Genomic DNA, 23,665 nt, shown 5'->3' with positions numbered 1-23,665 from the left:
AGGCCTTTCAGGGTTTTTTTAATCCAGAACACTTGTGTTACCTCACAGGCCAAACATTTTTGAAATGAGTGGTCTGGGGCACACAGACACGCCAGGTGCCATTTTCTTCATGGTAATAAAATTCTATTTTGTTATGATGTAGGTTTTTTTGGGGCATCAGCTTAGAATGAATCTCAGGGGAAAAAACATTTAGTCTTGCTGCCAGCCAAGTAGGCCTCTGTTTTTTAAAATTACTCCTCAAATTTGAACAAGGACTTTGATCTTCAACTTGGTGAAAGCATGGCCTTGTGTGTTGAGATATTTTGAGATCCTCTGAATTGAAGTTCAAGGCTGTAAGAGTTTGCATAGACATTTCAGATCTCCAGCTTTTCAAAATAATACCAATTGGGACATCTTAAGAGTTGTTGAGTTGCTGTACTAATGACTTGAAATAAGCTCAATTATAAGTGAGGTCATGTTTTGAAAAGAGGTATGAACAATAGTAAACACCATTCAAGACCTTGAAAATGTCTTCAGCTACAACAGCCAAAAAGGAGTCTTGAAAGAGTGGGAGAAAAAGGCAGTTTTGTTAGGATTTAAAAAAAAAAATCTTCTGTTGGGAGACTTGTCTTGAATTTTGCATATTTTAATTAACCATCTTAGTATTGACATGCATTTGCACTTAAGAGTTTTTCCAGTCAGGGTGTAAATACTGCCAGGAAATGAGTTGCTTGCTTCTGTTGTCTGAGCAGGGGAGAAGGTGGGAAGATGTTGCATGTTACTAAAGGTTTTCTCCCCTTCAAACTCAAATTTTGTGTATCACTTAATATCTTTGGGTTAGTAGCTTTTAAATATTAACTTTAACATACTTAAATCTTACCACTGTTGCCAAAGAAAGCATATTGTCAACAAATTTAACGTTGTTATGCTGAGACCCCAAGGGTACCTCAGGATAGTATGGAAATGAGCAAGGAGAAATCATTAATTTAGTTTGTCTTCCTAAATTTCCTACTTTTCTCCCTTTTCTGCCTGAAATAAAGTAGAATGTCCTTATTTTAGGGTGACTGGAGGATCTTCTGCATTAGATCTCCTCCCTGCTTCATGCAGAGTGTATGTTTGCATGGAAACAAGATCAGTATTCTGCTTTCTTTGCCCCCACATACCATTGATTGACTGCTTGCTGTGATTTAAATTGAATCCAATGTTGATGGGATTTTATCAGCAGTCTTAGTGGAAGTTTCCCTTTTTCTTAGACAACTTCCAGGCTTCAGAAGATGCATTAGAATAACTAAAACAAAAAGAAAAAAAATCCATTTTATGATCATGCAAAATAGCTTGAGACTGGTAGGATATCTGAGTTTTCAGTATTAAAAAAAAAATCTACTGCTAAAGTTTTACTTTTTTGAAATAAAATGTGTGTTAAAAAAAACCCAAACCAAAACAACCAAAGAATATAAAAACAAATTCTTAGAGTTATACAATATCTGACAGGAATGAGGAAGTCATTATCCTAAAGCTATCAATAATGTGATGTTTAGAATTATATGTAAAATATTTCCTGCAAACTTCTTTGATTGCTGAAACAGGAAAAAAGGTTTTCTGACATTTGATTTGTTTTTACAGATGATCAACAAAGCAAACTTTGATTGCTGAAACAGGAAAAAAGGTTTTCTGGCATTTGATTTTTTTTTTAGCGATGATCAACAAGTATGTTTGGATCTGCCACAGTATCCATCCTTTTTAGCAATCAGATATCGCTCAAAAATTGCTGTCTTCAAAGGGAAGCAAATTTAAATTTTTAAGTCAACTTTTATGGAGCCCAAGCCATTATATTGCCACAGTATCCATCCTTTTTAGCAATCAGATATCGCTCAAAAATTGCTGTCTTCAAAGGGAAGCAAATTTAAATTTCTAAGTCAACTTAGAAATGGAGCCCAAGCCATTATATGTTTCCTTTAGTCAAAACAAAAGTTCCTTTTTCTGTAACATGTTATCTGGAAATAAGTATGCCTAAAAAGACAAATATTAAAGTAGTTAAATGTAATTAATAAAAGCTTTACAATGAAAATATTTGTATAAAAATGTAGGCATTATTATTTGTTCTGGTTGTGTAACCTTTGCAAAAACAGGTGAAGCTGTACTCTACAGATTGATTTGTTTTTTTAGCTTTGTGCTGCTTCTTGTGAAACTGCAAATCATGTTAATACAGCCTTTCTGTATAATAAATTGAATGTGATAGTCTATTATATTGTTAAAATGATTGTTGGTAATCTAAATCTAAACCCAAAGAAATTCTTTTGAAAATGTCTCATTTGGATTTTTGTCTGTTTCTCCTTTTCTCCTGTGACTTTGAGCATCAGTAGTTTTATTGAGTGCAAGCTCTTTAAAAAGTACACGCTGAAAAATATTCAACAATTAAATTGTCTTACAATGCTTTCAAAGTACTAGCAAATATTTGCAGCCCTGTCAATTAATGGAACAGTTTCCAAACATCTGAAACCCTTTCCAGCCACAGATTGATGATACAAATTTTTGATTACCCTATTAATAGAGATCTAAATTAAATCTAAAAGGGGCTCTTCTGTAAGAGCCATGCTTACATATTTTCTGAGTGAGCTGGTACTGTAGACCCGAGATATTACCCTTCTACTTTTTGGTCATGCATTTTCTTTTATATTTAATTAGTGTTTTGTACTGACTCCTCTATTTCTTTACCATGGTACTGTATTTTGAAAAAGTGCTTTAAATTCAAGTTGTTTAGCAATTACCCAGCTCCAAATGAGACCACAGGGTTGCAATTTTAATTTTCCTCTGTGTTGGCTCAGCCCATAGAGCTCTGAAAGTGGAGCACTTTAAAATAAGCTAATACTCTTCTGCAGTGTATTTTATGGATGTCAATTCCGTTTCATGGATTTGATTGAATTTTTTAAGATTTCCAGTTTTTTAGAAACTGTTTCTTTTTTGAATTATACTTGGAAGTGGCTGTGCACAGTACTGGGGGAAAGGGAAAGAGGACTATTTCAAATTGAAAGTCTTAGTATTACTGGAAGTTTTTGCATAAAAATATATACTTGAGTAAAATAGATATCAGGTGTCATAACATATGTACTGAATAATGTTAAGAAATTAAATTTTTTTAAGCAATATTGATTCCAGATGAAAGTAACTCACTTGAAAAAATGGTTAATAAAAGGCATACTTTGAAAGTATATTTTTGTGTTTATATATTTATACATATACAGACACATGCATGTGTATATAGGTACATATTTTTACTGTGACTCCACTGATTTTAATCATGTTTAAACCAGAGATAATTTTGGGTTTAATATTCAAAGCTGAGAGCATAGGATGTACAATGTTCATGGCCTTTGCAGTACTGATTTTCTAAGTCCTAATCGTTTATCTCTTTATCAGACCTGCTCTAATAGGTATTTAGTGCATATATCTATGAATAGTGCAATACTGCTTAACTTTATATCCTTTTTTCCTGGGACTATTTGCTCAAATGGCTTAATGAGGCAAAGGATTTGTTTTGATGAAGGTGGATTTGGAAACATTGAATCATTTTATGTGTTCTGATAAAAAGGCACATGTGCTATGGCCGGGGGTGGGGGTATTTTCACAATGATCGAGAAAAACCCCAAATCCCAAGCCCTGCATGTGTGTTTTGCTTCTTAAATAGGATTTGCACAATGATAACATTACTTATGGATTTTGAGCTAATGATTTAGTCAAGTTACACTTTGCTGCCTAATGCTACTGTTGTGGTTAAGTGTAGCTACTTTCTTACTTTATCACAGCCGCGTGCTTGCTTTTATTTTACCCCATATCTATATTTACTCTTTTTCTCTTGACTTGCAGCTCTTTGCCAAAACCAACCCCCCAAAAGGTCTTTATGTCTATGGAGATGTTGGTAAGTATCATTTGCATCCAATAGATTTTTTTTTTCTAAATTCATGTCTGTTCAGATTCTGAAGTGTCTGAAAGCTGTGTGTTTATGTAGCTTTATTAGTTTAATGAATTTTACTGGATGTAACATTATGATGTTATTTAGTGTAATTATACTCTGAATGCTGGAAGCTGTTTGATTGGACCACATTACTATGTGTAGTTGTTTTCAGTGTTACCCATTCTCTAATACTTAAGAATGCAATTTAAGATATATGGGAACTAATTGTGGGAGAGAATTCATATATTCTAACTGTAACAGTGCAGCATGAAAACATACTTGCTTTCCAAATGAAATATTAACATGCTTTATGGGTGTATGGGGAGTAATTTGTGCAACCTTTGGGCCACGTCTGTATTTCAAAATATAAAAATAAAAATGTAGTTCTTTCAAGTTTTTGAACAGAAAACATAACTGTTCCTCACAGCAGCCTGGTCTTCCACTTACCCTGTGGAAAATTAAAGTTTCATTAGGGCCAAGCTAACAAACAATCATTACTGTAATCAGTACATGCTGCTCTTAAATTAACTACCTGTTGAGTGTTTTTTATTGTTCTTACTTGAAGGCACAGGAAAGACAATGGTGATGGACATGTTCTATTCTCACTTAGAAGTAGAAAGGAAGAAGAGAGTCCATTTTCATGGCTTCATGTTGGATGTACACCAGAGTAAGTGCAGACACAGGTATTGACAAGAATTTTATATAATACAGTATCTATTAAAAATACTGTCTCATTTTCATATTAATCACTGTAATTTTATTTAAATATATAAGCATAAAGAAACGTAAAAAAAAAAAAAGGGGGAAAAGTTAAAGCATGTTAGCATTGTGTATCACACCAGCACAGGTATTAATTGCTTATTATTTCTCAAGTATCTTTCCTGAGGAAAAAAAAAATATACATACCTGGTTGTATATGTATGTTTGTTTTCCAGGTGCTAATTAGCTTACCTGAAATCTGAAGAAGGAAATTGCTAAAACTGAAAATGTAAAGGTTAAACTCACTCTGTATCTTGAATAAGCAATAACTAAATCAGATGTAAATGCCAAGGAGAAAGGAAACTATTCTGGTTGAGTAACTTAGTAATAACTGTCAGTAATTTAGAGGAAAAAAGCAGTAGGAAGAAGTACATCCTGAGTTTCTGAAAATTTTCTGATCAGCTGAATAAGGCACTTTGTTTTGACAGGAATGCTGTTCTAGATATTTTAAAACTTGCTTCTGTTTCTAAATTTTATGACCTTATAATACTGTCAAATTGTTACCTACTGCTGTATTTTACAAGTGTTGTGACAGCTGCATTTTTCTTGGGAAGCTTTCACTGGTATCAGTAACTCGAGCCACTTTTTAGTGCCCACTTTTCAATCATTGCTGGGTCGCTTGAGATTTAGTTTCCATTTCTTGTCATTTGTGCTTAATCCTAGCAAAGGTAGCTTCCTTCTGCAGGATCCTTTTTTTCCTCAATCTTTGTTTATAGTCAGATGCAATACAATCCATGAGACAGTAAAGTATGGATTTAATAATCTTACCTTACACCATTATCCATCATCTTCACGTGTTGAAGTATCACTGTGTTGCTACGTCTGCCTTCTTTTAGCTAAATGCATTCTAAGAATATCTTCAGAGCAAGATAAAACTGCAATTTGTATCATTTTATAGAAGACAGAGTATCGGTGCATAGCATTCAAGATGTTTTTGACATTTGTTTTACAGCCTTTTAAACAAAATAAGAATCACAAAATCTGTGAGATTTTTACTGTTGTGTGGTTGTGGCTGTAAAGTGTTTTAGCCTCTTGAAACTGGATTAAGTTTGAAGCTTTCTTATTTTTACTGGACCAGTTTACTTTCATTTGTTAGCTAAATAATTTGTTCTTCCTATCTTAGAAAAAGAAATAATAAAAATTTGTTCTTTTCTGTTTTATCATCTAAGGAATACATCGCCTTAAGCAGAACTTACCAAAGAGAAAAGCAGGGTTTATGGCCAAATCATACGACCCAATTGCACCTGTGGCAGAGGAAATAAGCAAAGAGGCTGCTCTCCTGTGTTTTGATGAGTTTCAGGTAAGAAGTCATACATTACTCCTTCATTTCAAGGGAAACTTCATAAAATTACTTTTGATCTTAAAATATGATACTATAGTATTTGAATCAGTGGCCAGTGGTGACTGGTAGAAGTTAAAGACTAGAAGTCACTTCACAGTTTTGAGGATGGTAGGGTTTGGGGTTTTTTTCCACAGCGTTCAAGGTGCAGGTTAGCAGTGTAAGTCCCCTTGCTTTTGTTTGCCAGTCTGGTCATTGATCATGCAAGGAGGTATTAGAGTTTGTCTAGAGGCTCTTGAATTCTTCAGGACAGGGACCATCATCCTGTACTGATTCTGTACAGTGCCACCTGATGCTTGCTTGCCACTGATCTTTGCTTTTGTGGTTCATATAATACAACAAACTGAATGTGATTAAGGATTTTAAGAAACTTCTACTGAATTAAATGTGAAAATTAAAAATAAATGTATGAAATGATCTTTGCTCAAGTTAGCGTGATTATTTAATTTGTTTCACACAGCTTGTGCATATTAAGGGCATGTCACAAACTTAAATGTTAGATTGTTTATAAAAATGTTTAATAAAAAACTAGAGTACTTGGCAGCTTTAATCAGCTGAGATTTTTTTTTAATTCAGAGGGAAAATGCAGAGCAAGATGCGAACAGATCTGTGTTAGTTCTCGAATCACCAATAGTAAAATAATCCGTTAAGTGAAATTGTCTGTTATGGTGTTAAATTAATGCTGTTTGCAGAAATGGGTGGAGCAGTTTATATCTCCTAGCTCTTATTTTGCAAACCTGCACACTTGAGGAAGTAACTGTTCTATGGTCAGCTCCCATGAAGGAATTTTGGTCAGGTAACAGTTATTCTTGCTTTAAGTTTCTGTTGCATTTTTCAAGCAGGGGTAGTTTCAGAATGTGTGGGGTCATTGCAATTGCTGCTGTTCAGTCATTTAATTTGTGCTCTGTCCAGTGAACGTGATTATGCTGGGCTTCCAAAACTTGACTGTAAAATCTAAATAGAGAGACAATGGTACTTAGACGGTGAAGAAAGGAGAAGGTTTGGAGAGGGAAGTGTTAACTGCCACGGTATGAAATGCCCAAATGGCAGAAAATACCATGTATTAGTGTAAATACCTGCTTTTCTGTATGAATGCTCGGCCCTTTCATGTGGTGTTTACAGACTGTCTGTCATATTTCCACATTGTAAAGGGAGAGGCTGTGGTATATTTTGTTCCCAAGTTGATTGCCTGCTCCCCCTGCTGACTTGCTTAAGGTACACCAATGACTTCAGTTGTAAAAATCACCTGTTCTGTTAAACTTTCGCAGCTGGGAAATTAATACAAGAACTATACATTTAAAATGTGTTTCCAAGACCTTGCATTAATAAGTGAGTTTTTAAAATCGACTTGGTTTGGATATACTAATTTTCTAAATTCACAGATTTCTGAATGGCTGGATTTCTTGCCTGATTTTCTGTAACGTGGAACTCTACGAAGGTTTTGCCTGATAAGAGGAGTTCCAGCTTTCTGAAATTTTGCAGAAGGCAAATTTGGGATAAGAAATCCTCTGCTTGAATAGTCATAAAGTAGTGCAGTGACTGGAAGAGGAGCTCACATGGTGAGACAATTAACATTAATAATAAGGAGCCATATTTAATTTGGGATGTTTGCAGCTCATTTCTGCAGTGGAGATCGTGGCTTTATTTCCCTGCAGTCTGATTTACTAGTATTTAAAGAATTGCTAGATGAAAATGAAACTGGAAAGAGCTGCATGCTTATAACATACACTGCTCTGACTTGTGGACAAAGCAGCTCTCTGTTTTGACAGATGAAAAGTGAGGTTGTTTTGCAAAATAATAGTGTGTGGAGACAACATCAGAAAACTGTTGAGATTTGCTTTAAACACTTCAAGTTGCTTTCAGATGCCTGCTGAACAAAAAAAAGGAAATAAGTTGAAATTAATTATTCATTTATTTTAAGAACAGAAACATGGATGAGTGGTATTTTAAACAGGGACAGCAGAACATATTGTTAATGCTCATTTTGCAGAGGAAACCAAATGCAGAACTTCAGAAGACAAAAGCATTGTTGAGGTTGCATTTTCCTCATTGACAATGGGCTAAAGCAAAACAGAAGTATTCTGAAATAAATCTTCCTGCAAAACCCAGAGAACTATTAAGCAAGTGGAGAATTGACTAATTGATCTAGAAAAATATTTCAGTACTTCTTGTAAAAGTAGTTTTCTGTGTTCCAAAGTATTGTTGTATTTAAAAAACAATTCTTTTAATGTTTCTTTGTGCAAATACTGTGTGATGGCCAGGACCTCAGTGCCAGCACTATGCTTCTGTGTTTGTCCATTTTGAAGCAAGATTTTGTCAGCAGTTGCCTGAGCTCCAGGCTGTCAGGTTATTGAAGCATTGCTGTGTCTTACTGATCTTTGTCATACAGTTTACTGGAAATACTCAAGTCTTTTTTTAATCACAAAACTCTTAAACCATTCTGAAAATGTCTTCATTTTGAAGAAAAACCCTTAAATTAAGCCATTTGTAATTATGAGATTTCAGAGCACAGGGGTGGCTAGCAGTGACCAAATAACTATACACAGGTGGTTAGAAGCTCTCATTTTGGCACAGGACTGTAACCTTTGTTAGTATTGATAATAAAACCAGAGTCCCTCCTTCTTGAGAAGCTGAGAGATGATGCAGTGTTAATCTTAAGGTACCAATAGTATCATTTGGACTACAAAAGTGAACTAACAATTTAGGGAGTTTTTACTAACCTGCATTCTATTAAAAGCCTCTAATAAAAATTAGGCTCTTATTTTTGTGCTAATACTAATTGCTGGTAATACATGCTTATGTTTGTCATTCATTACGTGGAACTGTACCAATCAGTGGCTGACTGAGTCTCAGGCACTTAAACATGTAAATTAACTATTAGTCTAGTGTCTTTGCTTTTTTTTTCTTTTTTTCTCTTAAATGCTAATGAAATTTCTCCATTCTCTCCTCTAGCAGGCTCTCCTTATTGGTAATTTGTAGAGTTTGCTTTTGTTATCATTTGTAATAAATGCTGGATACAGTAAAAAACATGAGAACTTAAAATCCTTTAGTTACTGTCTTCTACCTGCTTTACCTTGTAGAAATTTTTTATCTTTCCTGAAGTGTATTAGATAAAAAGAGTTCACATTTGCATCCTGGTCCTCAAAATGGCTCTTGCTTTTTCACAGAACTTTCAAGAGGTTTGTTGTATAAGCATAAAGAAACGTATTGTTTGGTGGGTTTTTTTGTTGTTTTTTTTTTGTTTGTTTGTTTGTTTTTTTTTTTTATTGCGTTATTGTTGGGAGTTTTTGTGTTTCTCTTTTCTGTTTTTGTAATGGAGCTCAGAATTCTGCATAAAAACCAGTTCTCATTAATAAGAGAATGTTATTGGTTTTTTTTAAAGTGAGCATTATTACTCTTTCATTGCCTGTTTGCTAAAGGCAGCATGCTTGCTTTGTAGTAGTATTAAACAAAAAGGTTTGTAACAAAATTATTTCTATAATAGATTTTTAAAAGTTGGCTTTTACGTGTGCTTTGTGGTACAAGAAATTCAGTTACCCCTAAGATGCACATCTGTAGTGATTCCTTGTATGTCTTGTGTTCTTAGGAATGGGAGAAATTCATAAATTTTAGTAGCCAGAAGAAATAAATTATTGATAAGTGAAACATAAGTGTGTAAAACATATGGTATGATAATGAATTACTGTTTTTTTTTTAATATCACCTCTTAGGGGGCAGAGATATGCAAATCTGAGGCATGTATAATTGTTTAAAATTTGTTTTTTATAAAGGAAAAATAATCCCTATTAAGGCATTCACAAAACAAAATGGAAAAAAATCTGTGGAAGAAGAAAACTAGTGTTTATGTGTCATTCATTAAGAACATTATTGCTTCAAAACTAGCTGCCAGAAATGTAACCTAAGTCTTTTACCTAAGTTTTTAGTGTAGAATTATCTTTTTTTTTTGTTTGTTTTTTTTCTGCACTGAAATGTAATTTAGAAATGGGAGAATTATGGGGGGTGGAGTAGAAGAAAATATTGTGCTGGGTAAAGCTTTCTGTGATGGCACATGTGTTGCCACCACAGCATACACATCTGAGGTGGTGAAAGCAGAGCAATCTGTCAATCTCTTGTGTAATGGGAATATGTAACTCCCAGCATGCCAACTCTGGTTTATTTCCTCAGAACTGGGGTCTGTTTTGGCAAGCCAAAATGCAACAAGTGTCTTTATAATAACCACAGGGTCTGCAGGAAAATCAAGTGTAATGATCATAAAGGTGGTTTATGTATTAAGATGGTGAAGTCCTGTAAAAGAGGAATTGCTGGTTTTTCAGAAAAACTTGATCTATTTCTTTACAGCATTGTTCCTGTATCCTTTTATTTCTTGGTACTATAAAGCAAATTTGTTAAGCTAAAATTAAGATACTTATAGAAATTTTACTTAATGGCTTATCTTGTAGTAATTTTTTCTTCCTTACCCCTCCCCAGTATCACTTGTCCTACCCATTTTTATTTTTCATTCGTGTTTTGTGCCTGAAGGTTAGAAGAGGCTGACTGTGCTGGAAGTGACTGCCTGCCTTTTGATTATTCATGGACAGTAATAGAAGGCACTTAAAAAGAACAATGAAATTGCTTATTTTTGTGATGGGCCATCTGTTGAATTGTTTTTTGCAACAATCACACAATAGTATCTATGTCATATCATTCTATTTTCAACAGCAGCTGATTATGTATAGTTGGCTACTTGTCTTTATTTCTGAAGTCCCATGACCATTTTAAATTCACCTCTGCAAACCTTTGCCTCAAAGGTAATAGAAATGTAAAACAGCCGGTGTGTATCTCTTTTTATCTTCTGGGTTTTTTTTCATGTTGTTACTAATTAAGTAGGCTCTTAAATGTTTAGGTCTGTTTTCTGTGTCTCCCACCTGTAGTTTTATAATAGAAGTTAACATGGAATCATTTAGCAATTGGTAAAGAAATGGTGGAGTTGTGCAATAAAGAGTGGGCAAGTTTTGAAAGACTGTGGTACATTCACTGCTTATTAATTATCCCTTTTATTTTTTTCTCACCAAGCAATAATTAGAATCTTTTTCCATGGCTTTCACTAACAAGCATTTTCCTAGCTACAAAGCCACTTGCAGATCTATTGCAGCAGAAGCTGAAAGCAAGATATAACAAATGTGTTGTCTTCTCAGGTCACTGACATTGCTGATGCCATGATTCTGAAGCAGCTTTTTGAAAATCTCTTCCAAAATGGGGTTGTCGTTGTGGCAACATCTAACAGGCCGCCAGAAGGTAAAAACAAACATTCTACCAGTGTTACCCAAATCCAGTGAATCTCAGTATCTTGCAAAACAGTTGTGTTTATATCATACAGTATTTAAGGAACTCTATAGACTGCAAGAATCAGAGATAGTCCAGCTTGTCCCCTGCTTTTTCTTGTTCTTAAAGAAGGAAAGTTTTTCCACTTAATCTTACCCCTCCTGTGTCTCAAACTCAGAGTGCTCCTTCCTCCACCACTCTCAAAACCTTCTCTTTTCTGATCTCCTCTACTTTATCCAAACCAGTGAGAGGGTGTTTGGGCAGAGGGCAGTTGAGGAGGGGTAAAATATTGCCTGTATCGAGTGTGTTTAAGGATAGGAAAAGATCAGATGCTGCAAAAGAAGGTAAATGATATCACATTCCTTCCCAGTTCCTAACTCAGAAACTTGCAGATGTGGTTTACCAGCTTGAAGGAGAGCCACTTACCAAGATGCCATTCTTACCTTCTTACATGCTGGTCTGAGAGAATTAAGTGGAGAGTTGTTTAAATTTCTACCTCTTCTTTACAGTGACTAGTCATTTCTAGTGATTAGCTAAGTAGATCCTTCTGCAAAGTTCCCAAATCTGTATGGATTTTAACCGCACAGTAATTGTAATTTTTTGTAAAGGAGAAAAATGTTTGTGTTGTAGAGCATTAGCAGTTAGCATAATGCATAAACTTTAATGACATTTCAGATTGATCAATTTAAAATACTGAAGAGTTACCTTAATTGTTAACTATAACAACCATTAATTTTCCTACCCAAATTAATTGAGTAGAAGACAATCATTAATGATGGGCAATTCTACAATGAACTTTGTCTTAGCAAAAAACAAAACCAAACCAATCAAAAAACCCCACCCAAATGTTTTTATTAGGGGAGAAAATTATTTCCCATTGGCTTATTTTCCTTTTTTTTGCACAAACAAGATGGAATTGTAACTACTGTAGTTGTGTTGACTACAGATAAACTGAATGCTGGTGCTTTACTCACTTGAGAGCCATCCTTGGGGTTTTTTTTTAAGCACTAATCTTTAAAGTTCAGGAGAATTTTTTTACCATAACTTGAGGATTGTAGCCAGTGTTTTAAATCAAGATGTCGTTTCGTGACCTTTATTGTTGTACGGGTGTTTTTTATGTATATTAAGTCACTGTACCAGCCTGAAATACATGCACCTGTATTAAGTATCTCAGAGAATGACAAGAACAACATTTCCAGAGCTGAGCTGCGTTGCAGTCCGGGTGTTGGCCGATGCCCCTCTTTGGTCACTGTTTGGGAATGCTCAGGGTGTGTCTGACATCCCCTGCATGAAAGGGAGTTAGGTTAGTGTAGTATGCTACACCAAGGTGTAAGACTGAATGGAGAGATTTGTTTCTTGTGGATACAAGAGGGAGAAATGGCTTTTTCATTAGAGAGCAGATGTGCCCAGCTGCTGACCATTAGTGATACACGTAACTTTGTTCAACTCCTGCCCCAGGAGAATGTGAGGGGACATACTGAGACTGTATTTGAGGAGTCCTGGCTTCTTTTCTCCACCAAAATTACTGTTTATTTTTCTGATCTCGTGAAACAGAGACATAATACACAACTTACAGTCCCGTTAGCTAGAAGAGCTAATGGGAGTAGCTGTCTTACACTACTGTTGCATGTTCACTAATTTTTGCAAGTAAATACGCAGTAGATTGCTATATATTTTAACAAATGTATGACTATCCTGATTTGCTCAGTTGGGAATGAGCATGATACATGGCTTCCTAGAACTTTGTTAGTAATTAGGATAATGGAATTGCCTTTACTGATAATTTTTCTAATGTTTCCACGTACATATCCAATTTTGTGAAAACCATTCTGTAGGTGCCCTGTTGCTGTCTCGTGGATGCAGCATCTTCTGTCCACTGTGAGGTGTTGCTAAAGCATAAAAACTTTAGTGTAGCTGTAACCTTCAGGCCTTATGGGGAATATAAAGGATAATCATAACCTGGCACATGCTTTGTGTGGAATTTTGTTGATATGTCTGCCAGCTGTCTGTAGTCCTCTTGTCAGTTATAGGTGCTAAGCTGCCTTTTTATAAGGCTTCCGAATATTAATGAAACAGGGCAGATCATCATACAGTTTTAAGTGATTGTGTTTTTAAACAAGTCATTGTGTTATGAGCTTGTTGGGCAGTTGGTTAATTTCCAGAGAAGAAAAGTTTATGTTGTATAAATATCTAGAGATAAGCAAGATGAAAAATGCTACTTCAGTTTTGTTAATTTGTATTTTTTTAATGATGCAGATCTGCATTTTGTTACGTAACATACTATTATAAATATCTAGAGATAAGCAAGATGAAAAATGCTACTTCAGTTTTGTTAATTTGTATTTTTTTAATGATGCAGATCTGCATTTTGTAGATAACATACTACATAACATACTATTTTTTTTCTTTATTCAGTTGTATTTTTAGCAACTTTTCCTAAGTTTACATATTAATTTAATTTTCAGTTTTTTTGGCCTTAGGGGTGATCCTTTTCCTTGCTTTTGAGGAGGGGGTGTACCTGGCAGAATTGCTAGAAGATAAAATGTACCACAGTATATCAAATAAGAATGGTGCTAACTTAGTGGAGACAAATTGTGTATTTTTAGTTTATGTGGGGTTTTTGTCCTCTGCCAAATACTTGGGTTTAGCAGTTGCATAGTTTGGCCTTACAATCTATACCAATGTATACCCAGCATTGCAAATATTTTTTTATACCCTTACTTTAAAACGGATGCTGCTCTAATTTCTTCTGCAATAATTAGTTATATGTCGTTAGAGATCTAAGTAATTTTTTGCTCCCTGCTCTTTTCACACTTCTCAGGATGTTCCGTTCTTCCTTAAGATTGTACTGAATTTTCATATAGTAAAATAAGAGAAATGGATTTTGGCTCTCCTTTTCTGCCTTTTGTTCCTCCTCCTGTCTCTAGCAACACTGAGTTCTATTTGCTAGACTAGAAGACAAGCTGACATTATTAAGACTAAGTAGCAAAATGGTGCTGATTTCCTTTCTTTCAGATCTCTATAAAAATGGTCTTCAGAGGGCTAATTTTGTACCATTCATTGCTGTGCTGAAGGTAAGGAGAGCCACTTGTTCATTGCTTTTCAGTTTTGCCTGCTTTATTAATCAGTTTGTAGAAGATTTGTAGAGGATTGCTTTGATGCAAATTTCCACATTTTATATATCTGCTTTAACTGTTTGGAGTAAAACTAATTGAAGATAAGGCAAGAAGGGACTTTTTTCTTCTGGAATTAATATATTTTTAAAGCTGTACTTTCTTAGCATGACAAAAAAACTACTGTTTTATCTAAGACATCAGAAGGTGTTTGTTTGGATAAGACTTTCCTGCTGGTGCAGGTATGCTGTGTAATGTCCCTCTAGACATTTATACTGTGTTGTACTTGTGGATATCTTACATTTATAATGCTAGAACAGCTTGCTGTTGCTTTGATATAAGGAAAGTAGGGTTTGTTTTGTACCCCTCAACTGCCTTGTTTCTGGGTCTTTCTCATGTGTAAGTAGTGTTTTTCAATGGCTGTTTGTGAAGCTTCACGTAATGTTCAACAAGCAGCAGCTCTGAAGCAAGCTTCCTTCAGTCTGCATGTTGTGTTGTGGGAGGTCAAAAACTATAATAGCTTCATTTAAATTAGAAATGGAGGATCCTTCCTCTGTGAATAACACAATTGGTGCTTATTTTGCTGTTAAAAAGAATAGAAGCTGAAATGACACTTAGAAGTTCTGGACAAGTTGTGGAGATTTTTATTCACAAACTACAATTGTCTTGTTGTGTTATTGGGGCTAACATACAGGTCTCCTATCCTGCTCTGGATTGACATGACATGTAAAATGGAAATAGCAGCATTTCCCTACTTCACAGAAGTATTGCTAGCATAAACACATAAATAATGTTAACTGTGTTGGTGTCTAGGATAAAATAATTGTAAGATAGAGTTTAGGTAGGTTTGGCTTTGTGATAGGAGATTTGGAATTGCTGAATTGATGCATTGACTGGATGTTTCTGCTCAAGTGGTCAGCAGTAAAGCAGCTGACCGTGCCTAGAAGTTTCAGTGGGCCCTTTAAGAATTATAAGATTGCTTAATTGCCTAAGAACCTTTGAAAATCCCATCTAATGTTGACATTTGTACAATTACCAGATTTAAAAGTTAATATGCCATTGACATGATTATGGCACTCTGGTGCATCTCAGAATGGCTTGTATGAAGTCAGGGAGGTTACCAGTGAGAGTGGTTCTTACTTGGATAGCTTTAGAGAAGTAAGGAACATAAAAATAAATAAAAAACCACTTCCGTTTCAGATTCTTGAAAAGGGTTTATTTTGTAGCTGACTACATTAGATGAGAATTCCCAATCACAGAGTATTTTCAAGCATAGAAGTAGTTTAATATGCATTTGCTTTTTGAAATGCAGCAACCATGGCAAATAATTCTTTTCTATATGCCTTTCTTTGTTGATTCCTAATTTTCTCCCTGATAAACATAGGGCTCTTTAATTTCAGTGATCGTCAGGCTTTAAGAATACCTATCATGTGTGCTTATTTATAGTTTCCTTTTTTGTCTTTTTAGCTAGCTGAATTAAAAAATATGAAATGTAGTTTATGCATCAGAACACCTCATCAGGACTGGGAAGGTAATAAAAATTTTTTAGTAGGGAACAGATGGAATGCTGAGAGAAGCAGTAAAGGTGGATTAGTCTAGAGAATGGAGTACTGCAGAAAGAAACAAGTAGCACAACCCAGACTAGAGGCAGATGAATATTATCATCTGAATGAATGGAGAAACAAATGTTAACATAATTCATAAGGGCCTTTCTAAATAACTGAATTTTTTGTTGTTGTTCTTTTTCCCAGCATCTTTGTGTTTTAACACTGCTCTAAATATATGTGCCTTCAATGTCACATTAATAAATATTACCAGTGTAACATTATTCTTTCCCAAAAATATAATGACCAAAAGTTGGATCCAAGGAAGTTTATTCACAAAACGCTTCTCTGACTCTGGTTGGAAAGTGGAAGGATAAGGGCATGGTATTCCAATTATTAATAAAAAAAAAAAAGTCAAAATCTACATTTTTAATTCAAAATAGCAGAAGTCAGCATTTAAAAATCACGCTGGAATGTATTCTAGATAAGATTTTAACTATTAACCTTTATGTTACAAAGGTGTGGATAAAACACTGATACTCTGGCTTTGGTGGTTTGAGAAAAGCAGGTTTAGGCCTCCCTGATGTGTGTGTGATGGCATTGGTGTGAATGGATAAAGTAGCTTCTGCCTCAGCTGTGCATAATTCCTTGACTAAAAAATGTAAATATGATTTCTTCTAGGATTTTTGTGAAAATATGAAGGAAAACACTGCATTGGTTGCTTGCAAATGTTTGATTTACTGTCTTCTCAACCTCTCCCTCTCTCCAAGCCATGTGTGTCTGTGGTGGTGTCAGTCTCATCTGACCTGTTCCCTTGCACTGGCTTTGACAGCTGGGACTAACTCCTGTCGTCATTTTCTCTGGGCTCAGAGCTGCCCAGGGACTTTTATTTGGGGTTCAGTGGGAGTGAATAGGTGGGTTGGTTTTGTTTGGTTTTTTTTTCAGTAATTAACTCTTAGGATCATAAACCTTAAAATAAGACTTGAGCACTAAAAGTAGTTCAAGTTCAGCACAGGAGTTTCAAATGTCTTTAAATGTTCTTGGGAAGGTGGAATGAATGGAAACTATTGGCAGTATATTTTTGTGAAGAGAGGCTTCACTTGAAATAGATTTCAGGCTCTTTTCATTCCTTGTCAGTGGAACATGTAGTTTCTAGATACCTGGTAACTGTTACACAAATCTTTTCTTGTCTTCAAATGATCAAAAGAAATGGTTTCTTCCCCAGATCTAGAGCTACCCATGTTCATCCTGAATTTTGTTTTTATTTTCTACAGTCTATGTAATTCCAGTATCTGTGTTTGTGTTCTATTGTGTATCTATTGTGTTCTATAAAGATAACTGTAAACCAGCTTCTGTGGAATAAGCAAAAAGGTGAAATAGCACTATAGGGAAGATACAGTTTTCTTCTAGAGTTTGTCCATATTTTCTTTCTAGGTGGTAGATTACTGGGGCAAGTGACTGTTTTGTGAGGTTGCAAGTGAAAATTTCCAATTTTTAGAGCCACATGAAAACTTCTGGTCCTACAGCTGGTAGCCACATAAAAGCCCCAGGTCTGTGTCATTGGGCAGGTCAGTAGCACCACTGGCAGCTTTTTTTGCCCTGTGTGTGCTCCCAGTTCAATTCTGATCTTATCCCAATGTTCTCTTCTTTTGAAATATTAAATAGTTTGAGATTTATTTTTTCAGCAATTCTTTAATCCTGTAACTCAAAGCTTTATAAACAGGGGAAGACTCTGAATGATCTGTTCATTGTTGTGGCTGTGATTCTTTGGGACACCATATTCATTATGAAAGAGTTTAGTTTCTGCAACAGATAAGAGTGCTTCTTCAATCCATGAAATTTTACAAAGACAGAGCTTTACAGTGAAAAGAAGTATTAGGAAGAACAATATTTTAATTCTATAATTATAATTTGATTCAGTCTCTTCTGATTGAGCTTTTAATCTCACAGGATCTCTTGCTGAGCATTTTAAAGTGTGTGGAATTCCTATGTGATTTTTTTAAAAGACAGTTCTTGAGAAAACCATTGATTGCTTGCTCACAATTATTTTGTTCAAATGCAGAGAGCAGAAATACTCCAAAAATTGTTACTCTCAACCTAAAAGAAATATACAAAGTTTCTAAATGTTTTAAAGCTGATTTACACATAAAGCTATGTATCTTGGAATCACAGAATCGTTAAGATTGAAAAAGACCTTGAAGACTGTTGAGTCCAACTGTTAACCCATCACTGCCAAGTCCACCACTAAACTGTGTCCCCAGGTGCCACATCTGCGTGTCTTTCCTCCGGGGATGGTGTCTCACTTCCTTGGGCAGTCTGTTCCAACGCTTGACAAACCCTTTTGGTGAAGAAATTTTAACCCCAGGTCCTTTTTTGCTGTGGAGCTTTCCAGCCATTCTGTCCCCAGCCTGTAGCTCTGCCTGGGTTGTTGGGAGCCAAGTGCAGGACCCAGCACTTGACCTTGTTGAAGCTCACACCACTGGCCTTGGCCTATGGATTCAGCCTGTACAGATCCCTCTGCAGAGCCTTCCTGCCCCCAGGCAGATCAACACTGTGCTAATCTTTCACAACTTGATGTAAGATATTATGTGAGGCTCTTGGGGAAAAAAGAAGGGGAAAAAAGCATGCTTTAATGTTTTGGCAGTAATTTTGGCAACATTTTAATTTTGGCAGACATTTAATAAAGACATTTACTTCAACCCTTAACTGTTCTGAAATCCTAACTCTAATTCAGTGGCTAGTTCAATGTTTCATTCTCTGAAAATCAGGAAGGAAAGCTCCTCAAATAATTTGTTGTGTAGAGTGTGTAACTTGAGTGAGCAGTTCTCGCAATTCCAAAGGTTTCCTGGAAGCATAGCATGAAGCTTCAAAATGTCAAGCTGAAGTACCAAGTATGTAACTTCTGTGTTTTGTCAGGTTTTCTTCATGCAATAGACACTAAATTTTAACTAAAAGTAGAAGAAAATTTAGGGCCTTTCGTAGTCTGAGTACAACTTTAAAAAGCCCAATTTTAGAAAAAAAGTCTTTGGCTTTGACTACCTGTGTTTTGCTTTGAGTGAAGGGGAGGAATCAGCTAGAAATCTATTGTCAGTAGGACATGAAATTGCTTTCAGCATCTTTTTTTTCCCTTCTTGTTTTTCTTCTGCTATTAGGGACCAAATAATTATTTATATTAAAACTGGTTGAAATTACTTTTAACCGTAAGTAAGCATTGTACACTCGTCTCAAGTAGAAAGCAATGCATTATTTATGCACTGTATTTCCCTGTCTTTCTTGAAATCAGTTAATGATTATTTATTTAGAATGTTGCCGGCTGTGGCTTTAATTAAAGTGCACCCTTTCCTACAAAGCAAGAAACTGAGGAATTTAGTTTTCAATAGCTTAGCATGAGAACGTGAAAAATACTTGTTTTAAAAACATTTAGAGCTGCCCCTAAGGAAATTGTGGGAGTTAGTTTTGTACAAAGGCATTTGGTAGATATAAAATGTCTTTGATGGTGCAGTCAGCTTTTGTCCAACCACCTGTGTGAGAAATGCAGGGATTTGTTGAGTGGCGGATCTGCCTCTCTCCTCCCCCCTCTCCCAAAAAAGTCATCTCCTTGATGAAATTGATTTGTCAGTTTGTTCCAGTCTAATGGTGTGATAGCCCAGCAGCTTTCAGTATGTTGAATAGTTAAAACCTGCTTTTGAGGTCAGTGTCAGCCACTCTGACCCCTGTGAACTGTCACCTGAGTCAGAATTGCAGGGATTAGGCCTTTGATATTGTGATGGCTTTGCCTATCAATTGACTTTTTCATTACTGAAGATGTTGGGCCTTTTATTTCCCTTCTTAGTATGTAACCAAGCAAACTCCTAAGTAGAAGGAGCATTTGTTCTTGTTCTCTCTCTGTGCAAGTAATAGAAGTGCTCATCTTTTGTGAAGTGTACCTAATTAAACATAGAAAAAATAAAAATAGGAAATACAGCATGATTGCAAGTATTTTGTGCTGCAAGTATTTTTGTACCTCAGTATAATTTCTGGGAAATCTTAGTTTGATAAATTTGTGAGAATATCAAGTAATAAAATGTTGTCCATAGAAAGCAAGGTGTCAGATTAGAAGCTACTGATCCCTTCTGCATTCAGCTTTCTAAGCCTCTGTGTGTGTGTGTTAAATTTAAACACAAGGGTTATTTGAATTCTCTAGTTCAGAGCACGTAACTGTTACAATATTTCATAATGTACCTATTGTTTAATTGCATTCTCAAGGGATGAACTGTTCAGTTTGTTTACCTTTTATATCTGCCTTAGACACTTTCTCCTAGATGGTTTATTTAGGTGCAGATCAAAACTTTATTTTAGGATTAAATAGTTGCTACTGTAACTCTGTGCCAGGCTTCCTGCCTTCTCCCTTTCTTAAATTGTTAGGATTTCCTGAGCTCTTGATGGTTTGTTTGCTCCTTGATTAAAATGAGTAAATGAAAGCATATCATAGATATGGAATAGTTGATTCCTGCCGTATCAGGGTAAATTAGTCTAATTACACGTGGCAGTTCTGTTTGCTTGTGATGTAATGTGAAATGAGGTCCTGCCTCCCCCTGAAAAGCCCGAGCCAATTAATAAAGCTTTTAAGCTCTTTGTCACAGGCCACCGTGGAGGTCTGCAGAGAAGAACTTTAATCCAATAAACATTTCATTTAGATCATGAAAAGAAAGCATGAGGAGAAGCTCCTACAAGAGAGGGTGTTACCAGCAATTCTAGTTGTGAAGAGATGTGAGGAATTTGCCAAATTAACCAAGAGGCCTTCATATTTAACACATAAATGTGTCAAAACTAATAATAGAATAATTTAATTTGAGTTGAATCTTATATTGTTAAAATTCTAAGAAGCCACAACTGTTTTCTTCAAAGACTTTGCTGTTGAGTTGGATGGACAGGGCAAGGGGAGGTTGTGAGAAACCCAGATAGCAAATAACACTGGCCGAAGCTGGTGGAAAGGGGGAAAAAAAGGAATAGATAATTAGGTGTAATTAGCGTGTATGAATTGTTGTCTCCCTGCCCTTGCCTTGAATAAATTTCAGAGAAAAAAAAACCCTAGTGGCAAAAACCCTTTGATGTAAGAAGAGTCATTGTGGTTTGGCAGCATAAAGGCAGTGTTTTATACTTCTTACATAATGGTTGTGATACAGAAAGAGTGAATGGACCCTGCACCCCCCAGCCTGCTTTGCAGCAAGGACTTTTGGATTCCCTTGAAACAAAATGCATCAGAAGTTTTCAGTTGTGGGTAATGAGGTAGTGGACCTCATCAGAGCTAAGCGTAAGCCATCTTTAGCCTTTGTTTAGATCTTAATCGCTTTTTTTTTTAATTATTATTCTGGGAAATTCAGTTTTGTAAATCATGACTACTTTTTTTTTCTTTCCTTTTTTTTTTTTTTTCCTGCCAGCCAACAGTTCTGGCAGGAGCAAAGGCTAATACTGGGGAAAAGAAATACAAATCAAATGTTAAAAAGAAAAACAACAGCATAAAAGAAATCTAGACAAATAACTTTGTCCAGGGTATAATTCCAGTGAAGTACATGTATTGGGTTGAATTTGACCCTTAGCTTACAAAACATCATGTTATAAATTCAGAGTGAACTCTTGGCGTTTGTTTCTCACAGAACGCCACAGCTTGCTTATTAGGAGATTGAAAGTTACAGTCATTACTGGTCCTTTAGCAAAACTGGGTGTTATGCAGTGATTTGTGGTTTGCAGGTGGGTTTTTTTTTCTTTTGTATTTATTCTTATTCTGCAAGGAAGATTTTTTCTGAAGTGATGGGAAATGGGGAGCACTGTTCAGTGTAATTCTTAGCGCATGGAAGTTTACTCTGCCATTCTTCTGTTCCCTGACTGGAAAAAGGAGAGGCTTCTTGTCTCCGAGCCGGCACAGCCACATCTGTACCTCCTGAATTCTTTCACTTTTGTTTGAATATCTGAAATACTATTCACAGAACAGTACATTTTAAGAGTCTCTCTTTTTATTCATGCACCATTATTTTACAAGTTAATTGTCTATTTTTCCTCTTCTTAGGGGGTAGCTGATTTGTAGCTAGACATTAAAATAAGTTACTGCAAAGTTGTACAATAGATCGTATGTTCCTTGTGGTAGCAAGAATGGTGGGGTTTCTTAGTTGTTAAAGTTTTGAAGGCTGTAATGTAAACTTGTGCAACTCCTACTGAATGAATTTTGCCTCTCAATTTATCTCTGCTAAACTCTTCAGTTTAAAGTTTAAATGTTCTTGTCACCAGTGTAAGAAAAAGTTTGATTGAAAAAGTTGTATTTGGCAATATTTATTTTCCCAGCTATTTTTGCTCTACAACCATGGAAAAATAATTCACAAGCAAAATGTTTATTATCCCAAATCAACTTGAGAGCTTGAGAGTGATTGATTACTTTCCCTGATATTGTACAGGATTCTTGGATGACATTTGGAAAGTTTTCCTCAAAATTTGTTCATGTGGTTCTTGTTGGTGTGGTTTGTTTTTTTTTTTGGTTTTTTTTTTTTTTTTTTTTTTTTTTTGTTGGTTTTTTTTTTTTTGGCCTTTTTTTTTGTTTTGTTTTGTTTGTGTTTTTTTCTTTAATTTTTTTTTTTCTGGTTTAGTTTAGTTTTGTAACCAGTTTTGTTCTGGTTTTGTTTTTTTTTTTTTAATTTTTTTTTCTGGTTTAGTTTAGTTTTGTTTTGTTTGCTATTGGGATAAACATGAATCATCTGACGCTATTGCAACAATTTCCCATATTTCATTGTTGCAGAAGAATATAGGGGAAAAGACTGTAAAAAACCCTTAGTTAACCCTGTAAAGCACTGCACTGTTTTGTAGAGCAAATAGCCTTTTCTGCTTGAAGTTAATTTGGTCTGTGAAAGGCAGTGCCTGAATACCATGCCGGATAAGTAATTATTCCTGATTGTAATGTTGGGGGCTTTTTTCAGGTATAGGTCACAGGAAATTCAGTTAGGGTAGAGTATGTACAAAGCTAAGAAATACGCAGATTTTCTGTTGTAAGATTGTGTAAAAATTATTTACAGTTAATACTTGCACAAAGGTTAGAAAGGTTGATGAAGTGATACTTAGTTTTGCTTTACTATTCACTGCATGTCAGAATGTAATTATGACTGATTCATGAAACTGTCTTAGCAATGAACCATCTTTATTAAAATGCTGATCAAGAAAAGAGCTGACAGTAATAAAGAATAGAACACTTTAGTCTTGTTGCTTTTGAATGATTGCTAATTACCCCAGAGGTCATGTATAGTGCTTATGAGGATTCATTGACATTTTCTTTAAAGTCTACTGTTTCAACAACATCTGAACAAGGAGACAAAAACTATATGTATATCCAACAATGCTTGGACCAAGTTTTTCTTCACCACCAAATACCTTTCTCCTTCTCCCTCTCCCTGAGGACATCTCAATCCCATGGATTATTGGAGTAGAAAGTTAGGAGTACTACAAACTTGATTAATTTCCTTTTTTTTTTTTTTTTTTTTGTTTTTGTTTTGTTTTGGTTTTGTTTTGTTTGTGCTTTTTTTGTTTTCAAGTAAGGCAAAAGGAGAAAAGAAGCAGCCCTTTGAAGGTGCCTCACCTGTACCGTGCATGCTCCTGACTAACAGCCTGGTTGAACTCCTTGTAGAGCTGCACCAGAGAGGAAACTGCACTTACCCTT

At 35.4% G+C, this 23,665-nt stretch overlaps 1 protein-coding gene across 2 annotated transcripts in view; it reads left to right on the top strand.

Moving 5' to 3' along the window:
• AFG1L (AFG1 like ATPase) overlaps positions 1 to 23,665 on the top strand; it is a 65,314-nt gene that overhangs the window by 9,983 nt on the left and 31,666 nt on the right. For both annotated transcript variants that reach the window (XM_041414939.1, XM_041414938.1), the window contains exons 3-7: positions 3,844 to 3,895; positions 4,497 to 4,598; positions 5,860 to 5,990; positions 11,204 to 11,303; positions 14,346 to 14,404. In XM_041414939.1, the coding sequence (XP_041270873.1) occupies positions 3,844 to 3,895; positions 4,497 to 4,598; positions 5,860 to 5,990; positions 11,204 to 11,303; positions 14,346 to 14,404 (444 nt within the window). The remainder of the gene's footprint in view (positions 1 to 3,843; positions 3,896 to 4,496; positions 4,599 to 5,859; positions 5,991 to 11,203; positions 11,304 to 14,345; positions 14,405 to 23,665) is intronic.

The sequence above is a fragment of the Onychostruthus taczanowskii genome, unplaced genomic scaffold, assembly GCF_017590055.1.
Source record: "Onychostruthus taczanowskii isolate IOZ18803 unplaced genomic scaffold, ASM1759005v1 scaffold48, whole genome shotgun sequence".
Taxonomy (NCBI): Eukaryota; Metazoa; Chordata; class Aves; order Passeriformes; family Passeridae; genus Onychostruthus; species Onychostruthus taczanowskii.
Note: the sequence above shows the minus strand (reverse complement) of the source record. Positions and strands in the feature narration are given on the sequence as shown.